The sequence below is a fragment of the Dermacentor andersoni genome, chromosome 1 (assembly GCF_023375885.2).
Source record: "Dermacentor andersoni chromosome 1, qqDerAnde1_hic_scaffold, whole genome shotgun sequence".
Classification (NCBI taxonomy): Eukaryota; Metazoa; Arthropoda; class Arachnida; order Ixodida; family Ixodidae; genus Dermacentor; species Dermacentor andersoni.
In genome coordinates, this window is record NC_092814.1 from 182455973 (window position 1) to 182471716 (window position 15744).

General features: G+C 44.8%; 1 protein-coding gene across 1 annotated transcript in view; it reads left to right on the forward strand.

Moving 5' to 3' along the window:
* Positions 1–15744, forward strand: part of CkIIbeta (casein kinase II subunit beta) — a 78680-nt gene that overhangs the window by 57667 nt on the left and 5269 nt on the right. The window contains exon 6 of the mRNA XM_050195243.2: positions 11558–11747. Within this exon, the coding sequence (XP_050051200.1) occupies positions 11558–11747 (190 nt within the window). The remainder of the gene's footprint in view (positions 1–11557; positions 11748–15744) is intronic.

The window sequence follows — 15744 nt, forward strand, 5'->3', positions numbered from 1 at the left end:
GCAAATGCGACACGGACCAGCCAGCGTGCACAAAGCATGTGAACTGCACTTAATGAAGCTGCAGAAGCACTAGTTTTTTATGAGCACAGTCATTTATTTATGCAAGATCTGCTTGCCAAATGCTTTCTCGGGATGGCTATCAGTACTATAAGTTGTGATGGTGCACGTAAAGCAAAAGTAAGTTGTATTCAGGGGCAATATTCTTGAGTGTTCATTTCCGGCATTGCATCATTTTCTGAGCTATGTGACTGAGCTATGTCGGTTGCTCTCGGTTGCCTTAGTCAGACGTTCAAATCCTTGTATGAAAAAAAAAAAAAAAAAAAAAAAAATATATATATATATATATATATATATATATTTAAATCTGAGGATGGCAAGCTCTAATTTCACTTCCTCCAGTGCACTACATCTCCAGGCTTGGAGTGGCACCTGACACCGACAAAAGATGCTGAGAGCGAGTGGGGCTATACTAATCCAGGTACAACTAAATTAGGAAGACCTACTAAGCTTGAGCAAAGACACTCCCTCACCAGAACAGGAATTGGTCTCCCCTGGTGCAGTATTCGCCACTCCCTTCCAAATGACTCATTCGATTAACCAATAGCCCTCAGTCCCCAGCAACTGCAGAGCGCCTGACCAATGCGGCGGTCGGACCTGTAACGCAGCAGGGGGTGCTAGGAATGTGTGGACCCAAACAGGCCGCCAATGGAAACTGACCCTGGCAACACCTTAACTTTGCCGAGTGAGGCTAGCTTAGCAGGACTCTGAGGAACTGTCAGACATTGTTTGGGATATCATTGGCCTTAGTGAGATTAGACGAACTGGTGAGGCTTATACAGTACAGTGCTGACTAAAGGCCATGTCCTCTGCTATAGAGGTATCCCAGATAAGAAGCGATACAGGGTAGGATTTCTAATCCATAAGCATATAGCGGGCAACATTGAAGAATTCTACAGCATTAATGAGAGGGTAGTAGTAGTCGTAATCAAATTTAATAAGAGGTATAGATTAAAGGTAGTACAAGCCTACGCTCTAACGTCCAGTCATGGTGATGATGAAGTAGATCAGTTTTATGAAGATGTTGAATTAACGATGACAAAAGTGCAAACTCAGTATACTGTAGTAATGGACGAGTTCAGTGGAAAAGTGGGGAAAAAGCAGGCTGGTCAACAAGCAACTGGCAACTGCGGTGTCGATTCTAGCAACGCTAGAGGAGAGATTCTGGTAGAATTCGCGGAAAGGAATAAGTTGCGAATAATGAACACCTTCAGGAAGCATAGCAACAGAAAGTGGGCCTGGAAAAGCCCTTATGGTGAAACAAGAAATAAAATAGGTTTCATACTCTCTGCCGATCCCAGCATAGTGAAGGATGTTGAAGTGTTAGGTAAAGTGTAGGGATCATAGGTTGGTGAGGTCTAGCATTCACCTCAATTTGAAGAGAGAAAGAGTAAAATTGGTCAGGAAGAAACAGGCCAACCTAGATGCAGCAAGGGTAAAAGCAGACCAATTCAGGCTGCTACTTGTAAATAAATATGGAGCCTTAAAACAGAGAGATCAAGATGACATAGAGGTAATGCATGAAACCGTAACTAGGCTGGCTTCAGTGGCACCAATTGAAGTAGGAGGTAAGGCACCAAGGCAACCAGTATGCAAGCTCTCCGAAGTAACAAAGGACCTAATAAGGAAACGACAAAGAATAAAAGTATCCAACTCATGCGATAAGCTAGAATTTGTGGAACTGTCCAAACTGATTAACAAGGAGAAAATGAGGGATATTCGAAACTATAATGTGAGAAAGACTGAGGAAGCCGTAAAAAATGGACGCAGCATGAAATCGGTGAGAAGGAAACTAGGCATAGGACAAATCAAGATGTATATACTTAAAGATAAGCCAGGTAATATCATCAGCAATCTTACAGTTATAGTAAAAGCAGCATTCTATACTGACCTGTACAGTATTCAGAGGAGCCACAATACCTCCATTCGAAGCAGTAATGAACAGGTTGCAGAGACTCCTATAACTAGCGATGAGGTTAGAAGGGCCTTGCAAGACATGAAATGGGGAAAAGCGGCAGGAGAAGATGGAATAACAGTCGATTTAATCAAAGGTGGAGGAGACATTGTCATAGAGACAAAAACTGGCGGCTCTCTATAGACCGTTCTTTCATGGCCACCACCATATTGCGTACGCAGTGGCGCCATCTATGGGCAGTCGGCATGCTGGCTTGGGTGAGCGCTTCATCTTGTATGTCGGGTGCATGCTCGGCGCTGGTTTTTGGCATTTCTTTTCGCGCTCATATTGGGCTCGGCGCTGGTATTTGGCATTTCTTTTCGTGCTCACGTGGTCTGTTTAGTGTGACGTGGCGTCTTCTACATGGAAAACAGGTCTGTGAGACGTACTGAAGTTGTTTAAGTCGGCATGGCCAGACTTTTGGTGGCGTTAGGCGGACGGAGCACGCAGCACGATGTGTGCGTGCGTGTTTGAGCCTACATCACCCTCTGAGATCAATTGTGTATTTATGAAAATTCTATTCACTAATGTGACCTTATAGCAGTATTCTCCTTTAGTTCTAAGCTGCGGTTTAGGAGCAATGAAACATATGCGACGATTGTAACAGTCCTCGCTGTTACAATCGTCGCATATGTTTCATCGTCGCATATGTTCGTATGTTTCATATGTCGCATATGTGCATTGTTCAATCGTCGCATCGTCGCACATAAACGTTGTGCGGCATGACCATGCGAAGTCTTATTGCAGCATTAGCCCCTTTTCTCTCTCTCTTTTCGAGGAAGAATGACAACCGTTTTTTTTTCCCCGGTTTTGTTCGTCCTGTTCTCTTGACGCCCTCACCTGTATTACGGAAATTTTGACCTCACAAATAGCCGTCGCATTATTTTTATGCGATCCCTCTCGGATATTATGGCTTTACAGGGCAAAAAAGGCCATGCCGAAGCAAATAGCTTATATATATATCATGCTGGTTCACCAACTGCAGTGATCGCTGTGTTGAGCAGCACCATTGGCCTCATACAGGAGGCTTGCGTAGACATATCATAGTGATTTCAAGTGTACTCGACTTGAAATGCGTGAGAATGATGCCGATCTATCACAAATATTTGATGGCGTCTGGCACTCAGATATTTTGGGGTTGCCTTAGGTTGGCCATACACTAGCATGCGCTCTCATGTTTTAGTTCCTACGCCAAGCCATCAGATATTGAGCAGATTTTCCATTTCCTGGCAATACAAAGATGCCAGTTCTCTTCGTTGAATTAAAACCGATACACCCAAAATAGCTCACAACACGTACACACACCACGGCTGATGATGCACGTCACATGTTTGCACTACACACTGGTTTGCCGACGACCTTGTATGAACGGACATTGCGTAAATTTCACAAAGTACGAGCTAAAACATCTCGAAATAGTTCTGCAGCACGCGAGAACAATACTTTCAAGCATTGCACAAGAGAGGAGGAAAGGCTCGCCGCGCCTCCTTTCCCCCTCACCCGATGAAAAGGTCTATACGAATTGTCTATTGACTTCAGGAGTCCCAGAGAATTGGAAGAATGCAAACATTATGCTACTCCACAAAAAGGGAGACGTTAAAGAATTGAAAAATTATAGGCCCATTAGCTTACTCCTAATATTATATTAAATATTTACCAAAATAATCTCCAATAGAATAAGGGCAACACTGGACTTTAGTCAACCAAGGGAACAGGCTGGCTTTAGAAGGGGATACTCTACAATGGATCACATTCATGTCATTAATCAGGTTATCAAGAAATCTGCAGAATACAATAAGCCTCTCTATATGGCTTTCATAGATTACGAAAAGTCAGGGTAATGCCACTCAGTAGAGATACCAGCAATCACAGAGACATTACATAATCAAGAAGTACAGAACGCTTACGTGAATACCTTGGAAAATATTTACAGAGCTTAACAGCCACCCTAATTCTACACAAGAAAAGCAGGAAGATACCTATAAAGAAAGGGGTCAGACAGGGAGACACAATCTCTTCAATGCTATTCAAGCTATTGAACTGGTAAGGCTTAGGAGTAAGGATCGACGGCGAATATCTCAGCAACCTTCGGTTTGCCGATGACATTGTTCTATTCAGCAACAATGCAGATGAGTTGCAATAAATGATTGAGGACTTTAACAGAGAGTGTAATAGTGGGGTTGAAGATTAATATGCAGAAGACAAAGATAATGATGAATAGCTGGGCAAGGAAACAGGTGTTCAGGATCGCCAGTCAGACTCTAGAGTCTGTGAAGCAGTACGTTTACCTAAGTCAACTACTCACAGGGAACTCGGATCATGAGTAGGAAGTTCACAGAAGAAAAAAAAAATGGTTTGGAGTGCATACGGCAGACATTGTCAGCTTCTGACTGGAAGCTTACGATTATCATTGAAAAGGAACCTGTACAATCGGTGCATTTTGCCGGTGCTGACATAGGGGGCAGAAACTTGGAGAACAAGCTAAGGACTGCTCAAAGAGTGATGGAATGAAGAATGCTAGGCATAACCTTAAGAGACAGAAAGAGAGCGGTTTGGATCAGAGAGCAAATGGGTATAGCCGATATTCCAATTGACATTAAGAGAAAAAATTGGAGCTGGGCAGGTCATGTAATGCGTAGGTTAGATAACCGGTGGACCATTAGGGTTACAGAATGGGTGCCAAGAGAAGGGAAGTGCAATCGAGGATGGCGGAAGACTAGGTGGGGGATGAAATTAGGAAATTCATGTGTGCTAGTTGGAATCGGTTGGTGCAGGACAGGGGTAATTGGAGATCGCAGGGAGAGGCCTTCGTCCATCAGTGGACATAAAGTAAGCTGATGATGATGATCTTTATTATCATCATCATCTTGTTTGAGCCATTTCGCGTGCCTCTGCACTGGACGTGTCGAAGTAGACAATTGAAAGCCTGTCTTACACAGCACCAGAAACACTGTCAGCAGGAACCGCATGCTGCATTTGTCATGAAGGGTAATGCGACGCGGTGGCCATGATGTAGATGCGGCTGCAAGCCATGCAGGAATGTGATGGTGCCAGAGCGAAATGGGTGAAACCTTGCCACGTTATGCGCACTTCGCACTGAACCCATGGGTAGACAGGGCCAGGCTTGAGGGTAGACCTGTGTAGACCCCTCTAGCCCAGCCATGCTGAGCCTGAAATACTTATCATCCTTTACTACAGGTGGCAGTAGTTGTCTGATCAGTCAATGAGTTCAGGGTTTTTAGCACACTAGACAGTGCCTGGTGAAGCCAGATGTGTCATGCCAGAGATGCTAAGATAGCTAAAATTTATACTGCACTTTAAACGTGACATGCAGCAATAATTTGTTGCTGCAGCGAAACCGCACAAGTGCATGCAAGCGAGCGCATTGTTGCTTGTCGAAGGCGCAAACTTAACATGCTCGTGTGACTGTCGCCAAACTGTATATAGGCCAGCATGCTGTTCGTCAGCCAAAGTGTTCCAGCAGCTTCCAGGCAGAGACTTTCATGCAGCTACACCGATCAGAACGAACGGCTGTGCAGACTATGTGACTGCTTCCTGGCAGAATGACATGGATGGCTTTTTAATGTGTTAGCATTCTTAAAGTACTTCGCGCACACACTTTCCGGGGGCTATCTATATATATATGCATGCATGCATGCATGCATGTATGTATGTATGTATGTATGCATGCATGTATGTATTTATATGTTTGTACGTACGTACGAGGGTTGATCCAGAAATATAAGGTTCCCAAAGAGCTCCAGCCACACGGTAAGGTACGAGGCGAAATCCGGCAACACTGCTGCACGCGACTGTTCCCCCACTCTCGATTCCCCCCGGCCGCACTTTTCTGCGCCGCTCATTTTTGGCTCAGCAGCCGTCCGATATGGAGGTTCCCATTGTTGATCCTGCCAAGTGCGAGATTCGTTCCCTAATTCGCTTTTTGCACGCCAAAGGGACTCCACCCATGGATATTCATCGTCGGTTGACAGTGGTGTATGACGACAAGTGTATAGTCGTTCAACACGTCTGAAAGTGGTGCAGGGAGTTTAGTGCCGGTCGGAAGGAATTCCACGATAAAGAACGGAATGGAAGACCGTCACTTTCGGAGGCGATTATCGAGATGGTCCAATGCGTATCTTCAAAACAGGAGGATCACCGTTCGCGAACTTGTTGCTCAGATTCCTGGGAGTTCTTATGGTACAGTGGAAAGAGCTTTGACTGAAAAATTGGGATATCACAAGTGTTGTGCTCTGTGGGTGCCGCGGCTATTGACATCAGACCACAAGGAGAAACGCCTTGACTGTGCTCGCCAGTTTCTTCAAAAGTGTCATGAAGATAAGGAAGGATTGTTGCATTGTTACGGGAGATGAAACATGGGTGTTTCATTTCACTCCCAAAACGAAACAAAAATCCAAACAGTGGCGTCACCCGGAGTCACCAGTCGCAAAGAAGTTCAAACTCCTTCTGCTGGCAAAGTCATGGCCAGTGTTTTTTCGGATCGTAAGGAGGTACTGCTGATCGATTTCATGGAACGTGGGACAACAATCAACTCGGACAGTTATTGTGCAACACTAAGAAAACTCAGGTGAGTTATCCAGAACTGCCGGCGAGGACGACTGGCAGCCAGTGTAACGCTGCTTCACGACAACGCCCGACCTCACATCTCCCGTCAAACCCAAGAACTTTTGACAAACTTTGGGTGGACTGTCATGTCCTACCCACCGTACAGTCCAGACCTCGTGCCTAGTGATTATCACTTGTTCCCCAAGTTAAAGGAACATTTGAGTGGCCAACGCTTCTGGAGCGACGAATTCAAAGAAGAGGTGAAATGCTTCCTCAACGGGTTGGCGGCGGAGTTCTACAACATTGGGATGCAGAAATTGGAGCACCGTCTATAAAAGTGCATAGAAAATATGGCAATTATTTAGAAAAATAGAGCAAAGTTTCATCTTTCCAATGATGTAAATTTCTATGAGAATAAACGATGTTTTCTATTTCTAAAATGATGGGAATCTTGTTTTTGGTTCAACCCTCGTATGTATGTATGTATCTTTGTATCTGTTTTCTCGCCTACCTTGGTTGCTGAGTAGTCTGTGGTGGAATGATTAGTGCATTGGGCTATTGTGCTGAGGTGACAGGGTTCAAAACTAACTGTCGGACGGTCACTAATTATGCCAATGTGTTCAGATGCACCACCATTCAACGTACCTCTTTCCATCGACATGCTCACTATAGATGTGGGACTGGGTAGACACCTCTGAAGAAACTCTTTCATGCCGACTTGGAGCACTATGTATGTGCCACTCGGTCCGTGCTGGCCTTCAATGAACCTCTTTGATGCCAACTTGGGTCACTTGGTATGTGCCAGTAGGTGTGTGCCTCTCTCCAACAAATGTATTTGACGCCAGCGTGGGTGACTACTAAGTGTGTGCCATGGGCAATGGGCCACTATACGATGACAAAAAACTTCCCTTGAATTTTTTCGATGCCAAGCACAATCGAATTTACATCACGAGGGTTTCTCCAGGACAGCAACTCAATGCATTAGCAGGCTGTGCCACAAATGTACTGGTTGTGTGTCGCTTTCAGTAAACTAATTTCACACCAATGTTTTAGCCAGCCACCATGAATGCACTAAATATGTGCCGCTTTTCAAGGAACCACTGACCAACTTGGTTCACTCAGCATGTGCGGCAAATGAGGGAACAATTCCCGGTGTTCGCAGACACCGGTGCACTGCACTTCTTGTCTCAGAGGCCATGCGTGGACTTCTCGGCAGTAATACCTCGGGGGGCAAATCGGAAAGTTTTTGCCCCCATCTTTTTAGCCAAATTATGGCTGTGAATGCGAACACAACATATCCATTCCCAGCGGTAGTCCTTTCTTGGACTGGCCCAGCCTTATCTGCCAGTAGCTCCATGGCACGGCACTGCTGTCAGTTGCTGAAGATTGTGATTGAACTGCACATGTCCGCAGCGTACCACCAACAAAGTGTGATTTGTTTTCTAGGGAACAAGGGACGAATGTCCATTGAAATCCACAGGGAAATGCAGCCCACATATGGGGAAAGGTGTCTTGCTTTAAGAAGTATAAGGTGGTAGTGTTGTGAGTTCGCAAACAGCTGTGAAGACTTGCATGACAGTGAACGTTCGGGGAGGCCGCGTGCATCGCTGCTGTCACAGGGGCATCTCAAGTTTAGTGCTGTGATGGGACAAATGGGGGGGTCTGAACCGGTGTGGGGACTATGTGGGAAAATAGTGCAAGGTACTTAGAATAGTATGTGTATTTGTTATTACCTGTATGTACCTTATTTTGGCTAATAAAGTATTGGGACAAAGACTTTCTGATTCGCCCTTGTAGATGGTACAGGGTGTCCAGAAAGATTGGGAGAGGAGCTCGATTGCCACATGACACATTTCTCAGCACTCGCACACACTGGATCACCTTGCATTTCAGAGGCTACGTGCAGGCTTTGTGGCAGCGGCGCATGATAGCGGCAGGTGTTCTTATGGAAGTGTGGGGAAGCCCCCCTGCTTTATACAGAACTTACAGAACTCATTTCAGCCGTGAAAATACATTGTGTCACTGCATTGATTTAATGCCAACGCATTGCTGTCAACTGTCATCGTGAGAGGGGTGCCGCCACTTTTATTTGTTTTGTTTTTTCCCCACGGCATGCACCTGCCTGTGCGGCAGTGCTTGCAAACGCTGCCAATTCGAGCTTCCTTCTGAGCCAAGTGGCAGGCTTCAGTAGCGGTTGCGGAAGTTCAGCTTAACCGAATGAGTGGTGCAAGCAGGGTGTCTACCAACCGGTAATTCTCAGGGATTTTGCATGCTCTGGAAATACTCAGGGAACTTGTGCTTATACCTGGGAAAATTGGCTATAATTTTATTGAAAGAGAATGAAAGTTGCGTGAATGCTGACTCAAGCAACAGAGGAATCGTAACGAATCGTCTTTGATGCCTTGTCGTTGGCTGGAGCTGTTACCAGTGTACAGTCAACAACCGATTTTCCGGACACCCAATTTTTGGGACATGCCCGATAATTCGGACGGCTTCGTGGCACTACCACATACTCCGTAGAGTCAGTGTATAAGAACGTCTGAAATTTTGGACGCAAGAACCCTTCGCCGTCCACTTTTCAGGACTTTTTGCCATGACTGCAGATCTGAAACTGCATTGATGAAAGCCACCACCGCCACCATTTTGATTATCTCGCCGCCTCGAACCGGCGCTCTCGCACGCAAAACAGCCAGCAGCTGTAGCCACCACCGCGGCAATGCTAGGCCGAGCTGCTTAGATGTTCGCTATTAAGATTCTTGCCATTCAATGCCGTGTTTTTCAACAAAAGAATTCGCCGCGGCACTGCATAATGCCGGTTCCCGAAAGTCAGCTCCGCCTTAACGCAGCAATGTTAAGCGGTGAAGCGTACGCGAAGTATTGCTGTGAAGCTTAACAAGCGTGGGAAGGGCCAATTGTCACGGAACACAGCATGTAGTCCTTAATTATACACACGTGCACCTGCCATCTCCTGTTGCCTTCAGAGTGTTTTCGGACATGCCTGTGGCAATTTGAGCCCTTAAGGGCAGTAAAAAACATGCATTCATTTTTTTCGGATGTTGACTGTACAACTGACCAAGAGGATGCTTCAAATGTTTCATGGGGTGAACATGCAGTGGAAGGAGGACGAGAACAGAAAGAATCGACGCACTGAGGAATGAATGGAAAAGGAAGTGCGCCGCCGCTTCTTTGGAGGAGCTTGAACTCAAAAAAAAGTGTTGGCTGATGCCGAGATGCAGGTGTCCCTCATCCAAACCAAAATAAAATCTTTAAAGCAGTGGAATGCAACACTGAAGCATAGTGCATGGGCTGGGAGTATGTCAGGACAGTTGAGGTTGACTTTCCAGGTGCAGAGAGAGAATCATACTTGTGACAAAGTTCAGTCCCCATACCAATGAGCTTGCTTTCAGTCGATAGAAATGGCTCATATTCGAAAATATTTTCTTCTGTATGCATCTTTTTATTTGTATTTGAAAATGGTGAACTCGATTTGCAATGGGCTTTGCCACTTTTTCAAATATATTTTATTCACTCTACATTTTACTAACGCCTCCCTTCTGTTTTCTTTTAGAATAAGATGAACACTACTAGTCACTATTAAAACTAGATTAGTTTTTTTTTTACATACCATACTTACTAGAGAGTGACAGCGTCGGGCGACGGTGTCAGCCCATTTTGGCACAACAGAGTTCTGTCACTCAGCGAATTATGTGAAGGCACTTAGGGAAAACCTGGAAAACTCGGGGAATGTGGAAATGTCAGCTTAGTTAGCACCCTGGCAAGTTAAGTTTTTGCATTGGGTCTATATTAAACTGACCAAAAGGTCACACCTTGTTTCCCATGCTCAAAATATCAGCTTATCCGGGTTCATTTTAACAGGAGTCTGCTGTACAGTAAGGCACGGTACTCATTGTCTCACGGTGAAAAGTTCATAATTTATTACTGTGCTTGCATGTTTAAGTTTGTTGATGACTGCAGTGCTGGAGGCAGTTTAGTTGGAAATTCTGTTTACTTCTCTTGTTTCGTGCCAAGAAAAGACAGTTTACTAGAAAATTGCATCTGAATCGTCTGCATACCTTTAGTGCAATTCAAATCGCCTGCTCCCCAAGCGGGGAGTGGGGATGTTACAGACGTCATCACCGCCCTTTACTGCCGTCAGTGAGTAAAACGGCACCCGAGAGACAATGCTATGCTTTTCTACGGAAAGCACAAACGTGCCACCATGGAGAAATTGAGCCAAGACAGAGCGTTGAATTTGCTGCTTCAGGTGCTCTTGGTCAAGTGGCGTGGGCCGTTTGGGAATACCGCAACATCACATGGACATCGCATTCTCTGCTACTTGCAGTTTTTGAGAGTTGCATGAGCTAGCAAAGCCAGCGCAGCACTATACGATAATGACACTGCAGAAACATGAAAGCATGGGGGGAGCAAAGGAGAGAAAATGAAACCTTTAGACCGCCTGCATCAAAGTCAAGGGTAACGTGAATGAGCTTTTTCTGAATATCAAATAGAACTGGACAAGTAGTATTTTCTTTCATCTTGTAATGCAATACAATAATCTTTTTATTACGAGTGCTTGAGTAGTAGTGAAATAAAATATAATGAGGAGTGCCTTCGTCATAGGGTTAGTACTTGAATGTCCCTGGGGAGTCTCTAATCGTGTCCTGAGTTTACCCCAATTTCTCGATTACAAAAGCTCTGTTCATGATAATATTGACACCTTAGATGTTCTCTAGCACTAATCTATCACTATAGCTTGACTTGATATTTGCCTTTAGTGTCCCGTTAACAAGGCAGTTGGAAAGTCAATCCACTGGTATGTGAAAGCGATCAATGACTTCAAAGCTGCTAAACTAGATATTAAGACAGACGTGATGTTTTATGGCTAGTGTGAACTGTCTAGAATGTAGTTAACTTGGTCTGTGGGAAAGTTGCCTATTGAGTTCAATAAGTAAGTTGTGCCTTCATTGTTATGGATCACAGGGCTATCGGATGTGCCTGGAGAAGCAATGGTAAAGTCTTATTGCCCCAAGTGCATGGATGTGTACGGACCCAAGTCATCTCGGCACCACCACACAGATGGCGCCTACTTTGGCACAGGCTTCCCTCACATGCTGTTCATGGTGCACCCAGAATACCGCCCCAAAAGGCCCACCAGTCAATTTGTGCCCCGGTAAGCTCTCTCAGGACTTTTGCACAATGCTGATGATGAAATCTGCATCAGGCTAGAATTGCATCCCTCTACATTTACACAGTCTGATTCATTTGTTCCCAACCTGAATGAAGGATTCGCTTTTACTGTCTTTAGAAAAAAATATGTAAGGTCCTCTCTCCCGAGGCAAATGATACCGTTGCCGAAGATCGGCACCTTGTGTACATGCAATTAAATGTCAACAATAACTACAGTAAAAGCTCATTAATTCGAATTCTGCGGGGATGCTACGAAAATTCGAATTATACGAAATTCGAACTAATGAAAGTCAGAAAAAAATCGCTCAGTTAAGGTGTATGTATAGTCTGATGTGGTGTGAGTACGCGCGTACACACGCTACGTCACGTTGGCGTTAACAGCATCTATACTTCAAAGCACTAGCGCAGCCAATGTAACTGGACGCGGCCAACGCGGTCCGACGTGCCGGACATCGAGATGGCTCTTACTCCATCCGCACGTTCGTCGCGCTGACTGGCGCAGAGGAAAAAAAAAAAAATCGTCGTTTCGCCCGAAAAGCGAAGCATCGATTGCGATAGCAAATTAGTAGATAGCTATATGAAGTAATTCTCGCCTTCCTGTCCACAGATATTAGCCAGACATTACAAATCACTTTGCTTGTTAGCTAGCAACACAATGTCGTCCGCTTGAAATGAACCTGGAAGCTGCTGCTCTACTACAGTACCCGCCTGTTTGTATGAGAGATTAAATTCGATATTACTTCCTTGTAGCGCCCTCTCCATCCTCATCATGTACATCATAAACAGCAGTAGGAATGAAGGGCACCCGTGCCTCAGTCCCTTGTTGATATCAATTTTCTCCTCGCTCCTCATCCCTTCCCATTCAACGCAAACGGTATTTTCTAGGTAAATCTCTCTCAAAAGCTGTAGACAATCACCTGCATTGTCACATCCTCCTGTAACGTCTAAAGAGGCCACATATAACGGTCTGCTTTCTACTCTTGATATTTCAATACGCTGAGTACACTCATTCGTTACTTCTGCAGCGCCACTCCCAGTCCTGAACTTGTTGCTTGACAGCCAATGCAATGACTGACTGCTGGCACAGGGTCAAATGCCTTTGAGTTTAAGGGCAATTGACACTGTATACAGTTCAACCTCGCAATAGCGAAATCGGCGGGGAACGCAAAAATAATTCACTTTCACGAGAATTTTATTATTGTGAAATGAGATGTCGCAGGTGGGTTATGTGGCACAGAATGAAACTTTGCTGTCAAAATTCTGTTAGCCTACTTTGGCAAGCTTTGCTTGAGGATATAGAAGCGCATTGCCGCGAGTACAAAGTGTGCCTCATATGTAAATCAGCAGGGGCAGCACCGCCATGGAGCAGTATTCTCGGTCAATTGCTTTCCGAGATACTACCATTTTTGCGAGATTTTGCATAACTTGGCACCGGACACAAAGCAGCTATGCTCCATGCATGTAGTAGCATTTCTCCAGCACATGCTGTTGCCCGTAGACGCCAATGCGTCCGGTGCCGAGCACGAAAGCGATTGGATCTCGTATACCCGAAGGCAATCGATCAGGATTATGGCCCCTTCGCGCAAATCTACGTCCAGCGCCAATCTGCACACTATGCCTGTCGGGTGGCCCTGATACCAGTGTTTTTGAAACAAAGGACACGTATTCCTGGATGATCGCTCAGTGACGGCTTGATGTATCGCATTCCATGCTGCAACTGCCATCTCAAGTGCCATAAATGATTCCACGTCAGTGGGACGTGGATTTCTTAGTTTTTACTGCATTTTTCTCACCGAGGCGTACTTTGTGTCCAGTGCACTGCACTACGTGTGCAAAACCGTCGTCACATGTCGGTAGCAACATGTGGGTCACTTCAAACAGGCGATCAACAAACAAGACGGTAACCATGGCGCGTTTCTGGCACACGCAATCGCTTTCGACGCTTGGTTGTTCTTGTAAACAAAAATGGCAGTGCCCACGCAAGTATAATGCGTTGCTATGTTGCACAATTTCAATGCAAAACAATCGATTTGAGCACATTTTGGAGCTAGCTAGCCTTGTGCGAGTAGGTAATATGCGGGGTTTTATGCCAGCAAATTTTGTTGATGCAGGATTGTAGTACAGCAACATTTCGTTGTCGAGAGGCACGAAATTCATTGAATCCTATAGGCGTTTGCGGGGGATATGAAAATATTTCACTGTCACAAAAATTTTGTTGTCGCAGGATTTCGTTATCACGGGTTTCAACTGTACTAAAGCACAGGTTGGCAAGAACCAGACAGCCAGCGGGAATTGCTCAGTTTTCCAAGTTAAAAATACACAACCTTATAGTTTAATGGCTTTGCTAGTCTAATTTTAAGCATGAAATGCTTTTAGGTCCCATTGCCGATGACATTCAAATGACCTTCAGCCAAAAGCCAGAGCTGTTATCTGGGCACGCAAATGAGAACATCCAGCCAACTAGTCAAAATTTTAAAAAATGCGGTCTGTGGCCCCCAATTCTTTGTATAACCGCATTACATACGCTAGTTACTGCCCAAACAAGTTACAAAAAATATTGCTTTCTTATATTTGTTTGCACTATCACTTAAGCTGTGACTTATAGTACGCTGAAGTTTTATTTGTCATTTCCTCTAGTGATGTTCAAAAGGCAGATATAGGGCTTACACTTCCTTGTCATCTTTTAGTGCTGAACGCTGAACGCCTGCGGTTCGCGAGTTTCGTGGCACAGGCTTTGCATCGCCTCAAGAGGTTGCGCCACGCTGCGTGGCGCCTCCTTCAGGCACTTCTACCTGCTGTTGTGGCTCAGCGGTTATGGTATTGCACTGCTAAACACGAGGTTGCAGGATCAAATTTCGGCCACGGCAGCTGCATTTCAATGGAGGCGAAATGCAAAAACGCCAGTGTCCCATGCATTGGGGCACATTAGAGATCCCCTGGGGGTCAAAGTTTATCTGGAGTCCCCCACTACGGCGTGCCTCATAATCAAATCATGGTTTTGGCACATGAAACCCCAGAATTTAATTCATTCTTCTAGCTGGGCAGTGAGCTCTGTCTCCCTGGCGTCTTTAACTGCCTGTCGTATGACTTTCAGCTGGTTTTCTTCTAGCTGGGCAGCATCCATATGGGGTGTGGTGTTCCATTGCAAACATGCACTACACCCATTTTAAGATTGTGGCTAGTATCATCTCCAGCCAATCTGCTTTGCTGGTTGCCATTTCATGCTTACATCTATCTCAATTACGGGAGAGTCAGCAAATTTTTTTTACCATTGACAATGTAATTGCGATGTTCCAATATGCTAAAATAACCATACTTGCTAATAAAGGCATGCATATATATCATTCTATATTTGAAGCTAAGGATTTGTGTTCAAAAATTTGATATTTGCACACCCCTAATTTTCAGTTCATATTGCTTCTGGCAACATGCATGCTCAAAGAACAAGATGCAGGGTTGAAAGGACAGACACGAACAAGCACTTTGGCCATCCCTTCCCTTCACTCGTAAACTCTATTCATGATGGGATACCAACTAGCCTGCTGTCAAGCATCGTTAGCATACTGTACCGCTGTATACTCACCACAGTATACTCTGCTAGAGAGCCTAAAGAATGTGAAAAGTTATTTGCATCATACTGTTGAAGCAGTTTAATTACTGATTGCTAGCAAAAAGTGTCATGCACGTCACTATCGAGAATAAAGCGCTGTATTTGCAGCTTGCTGACTCCATTGTATGTTTGTGTGTTCCTCGAAAGGCAAGTCCAATTATAATGGAAAGTCTTTTATATCAAAGAAGTTTTCTCTTGCAAAGGACATCGATATGAGCAGGCTTAGCCATGTTATAAACATACCCTTCATCATCTTATGCATACATTGTTTATCAATTGTTCATCCTTTTTCCGGGGACCACTTTCAGGCGGTAACAACTTAAGTTATCCACTCAGTGCAAGGCGCACCTACATGAATCTGTACTTTCTT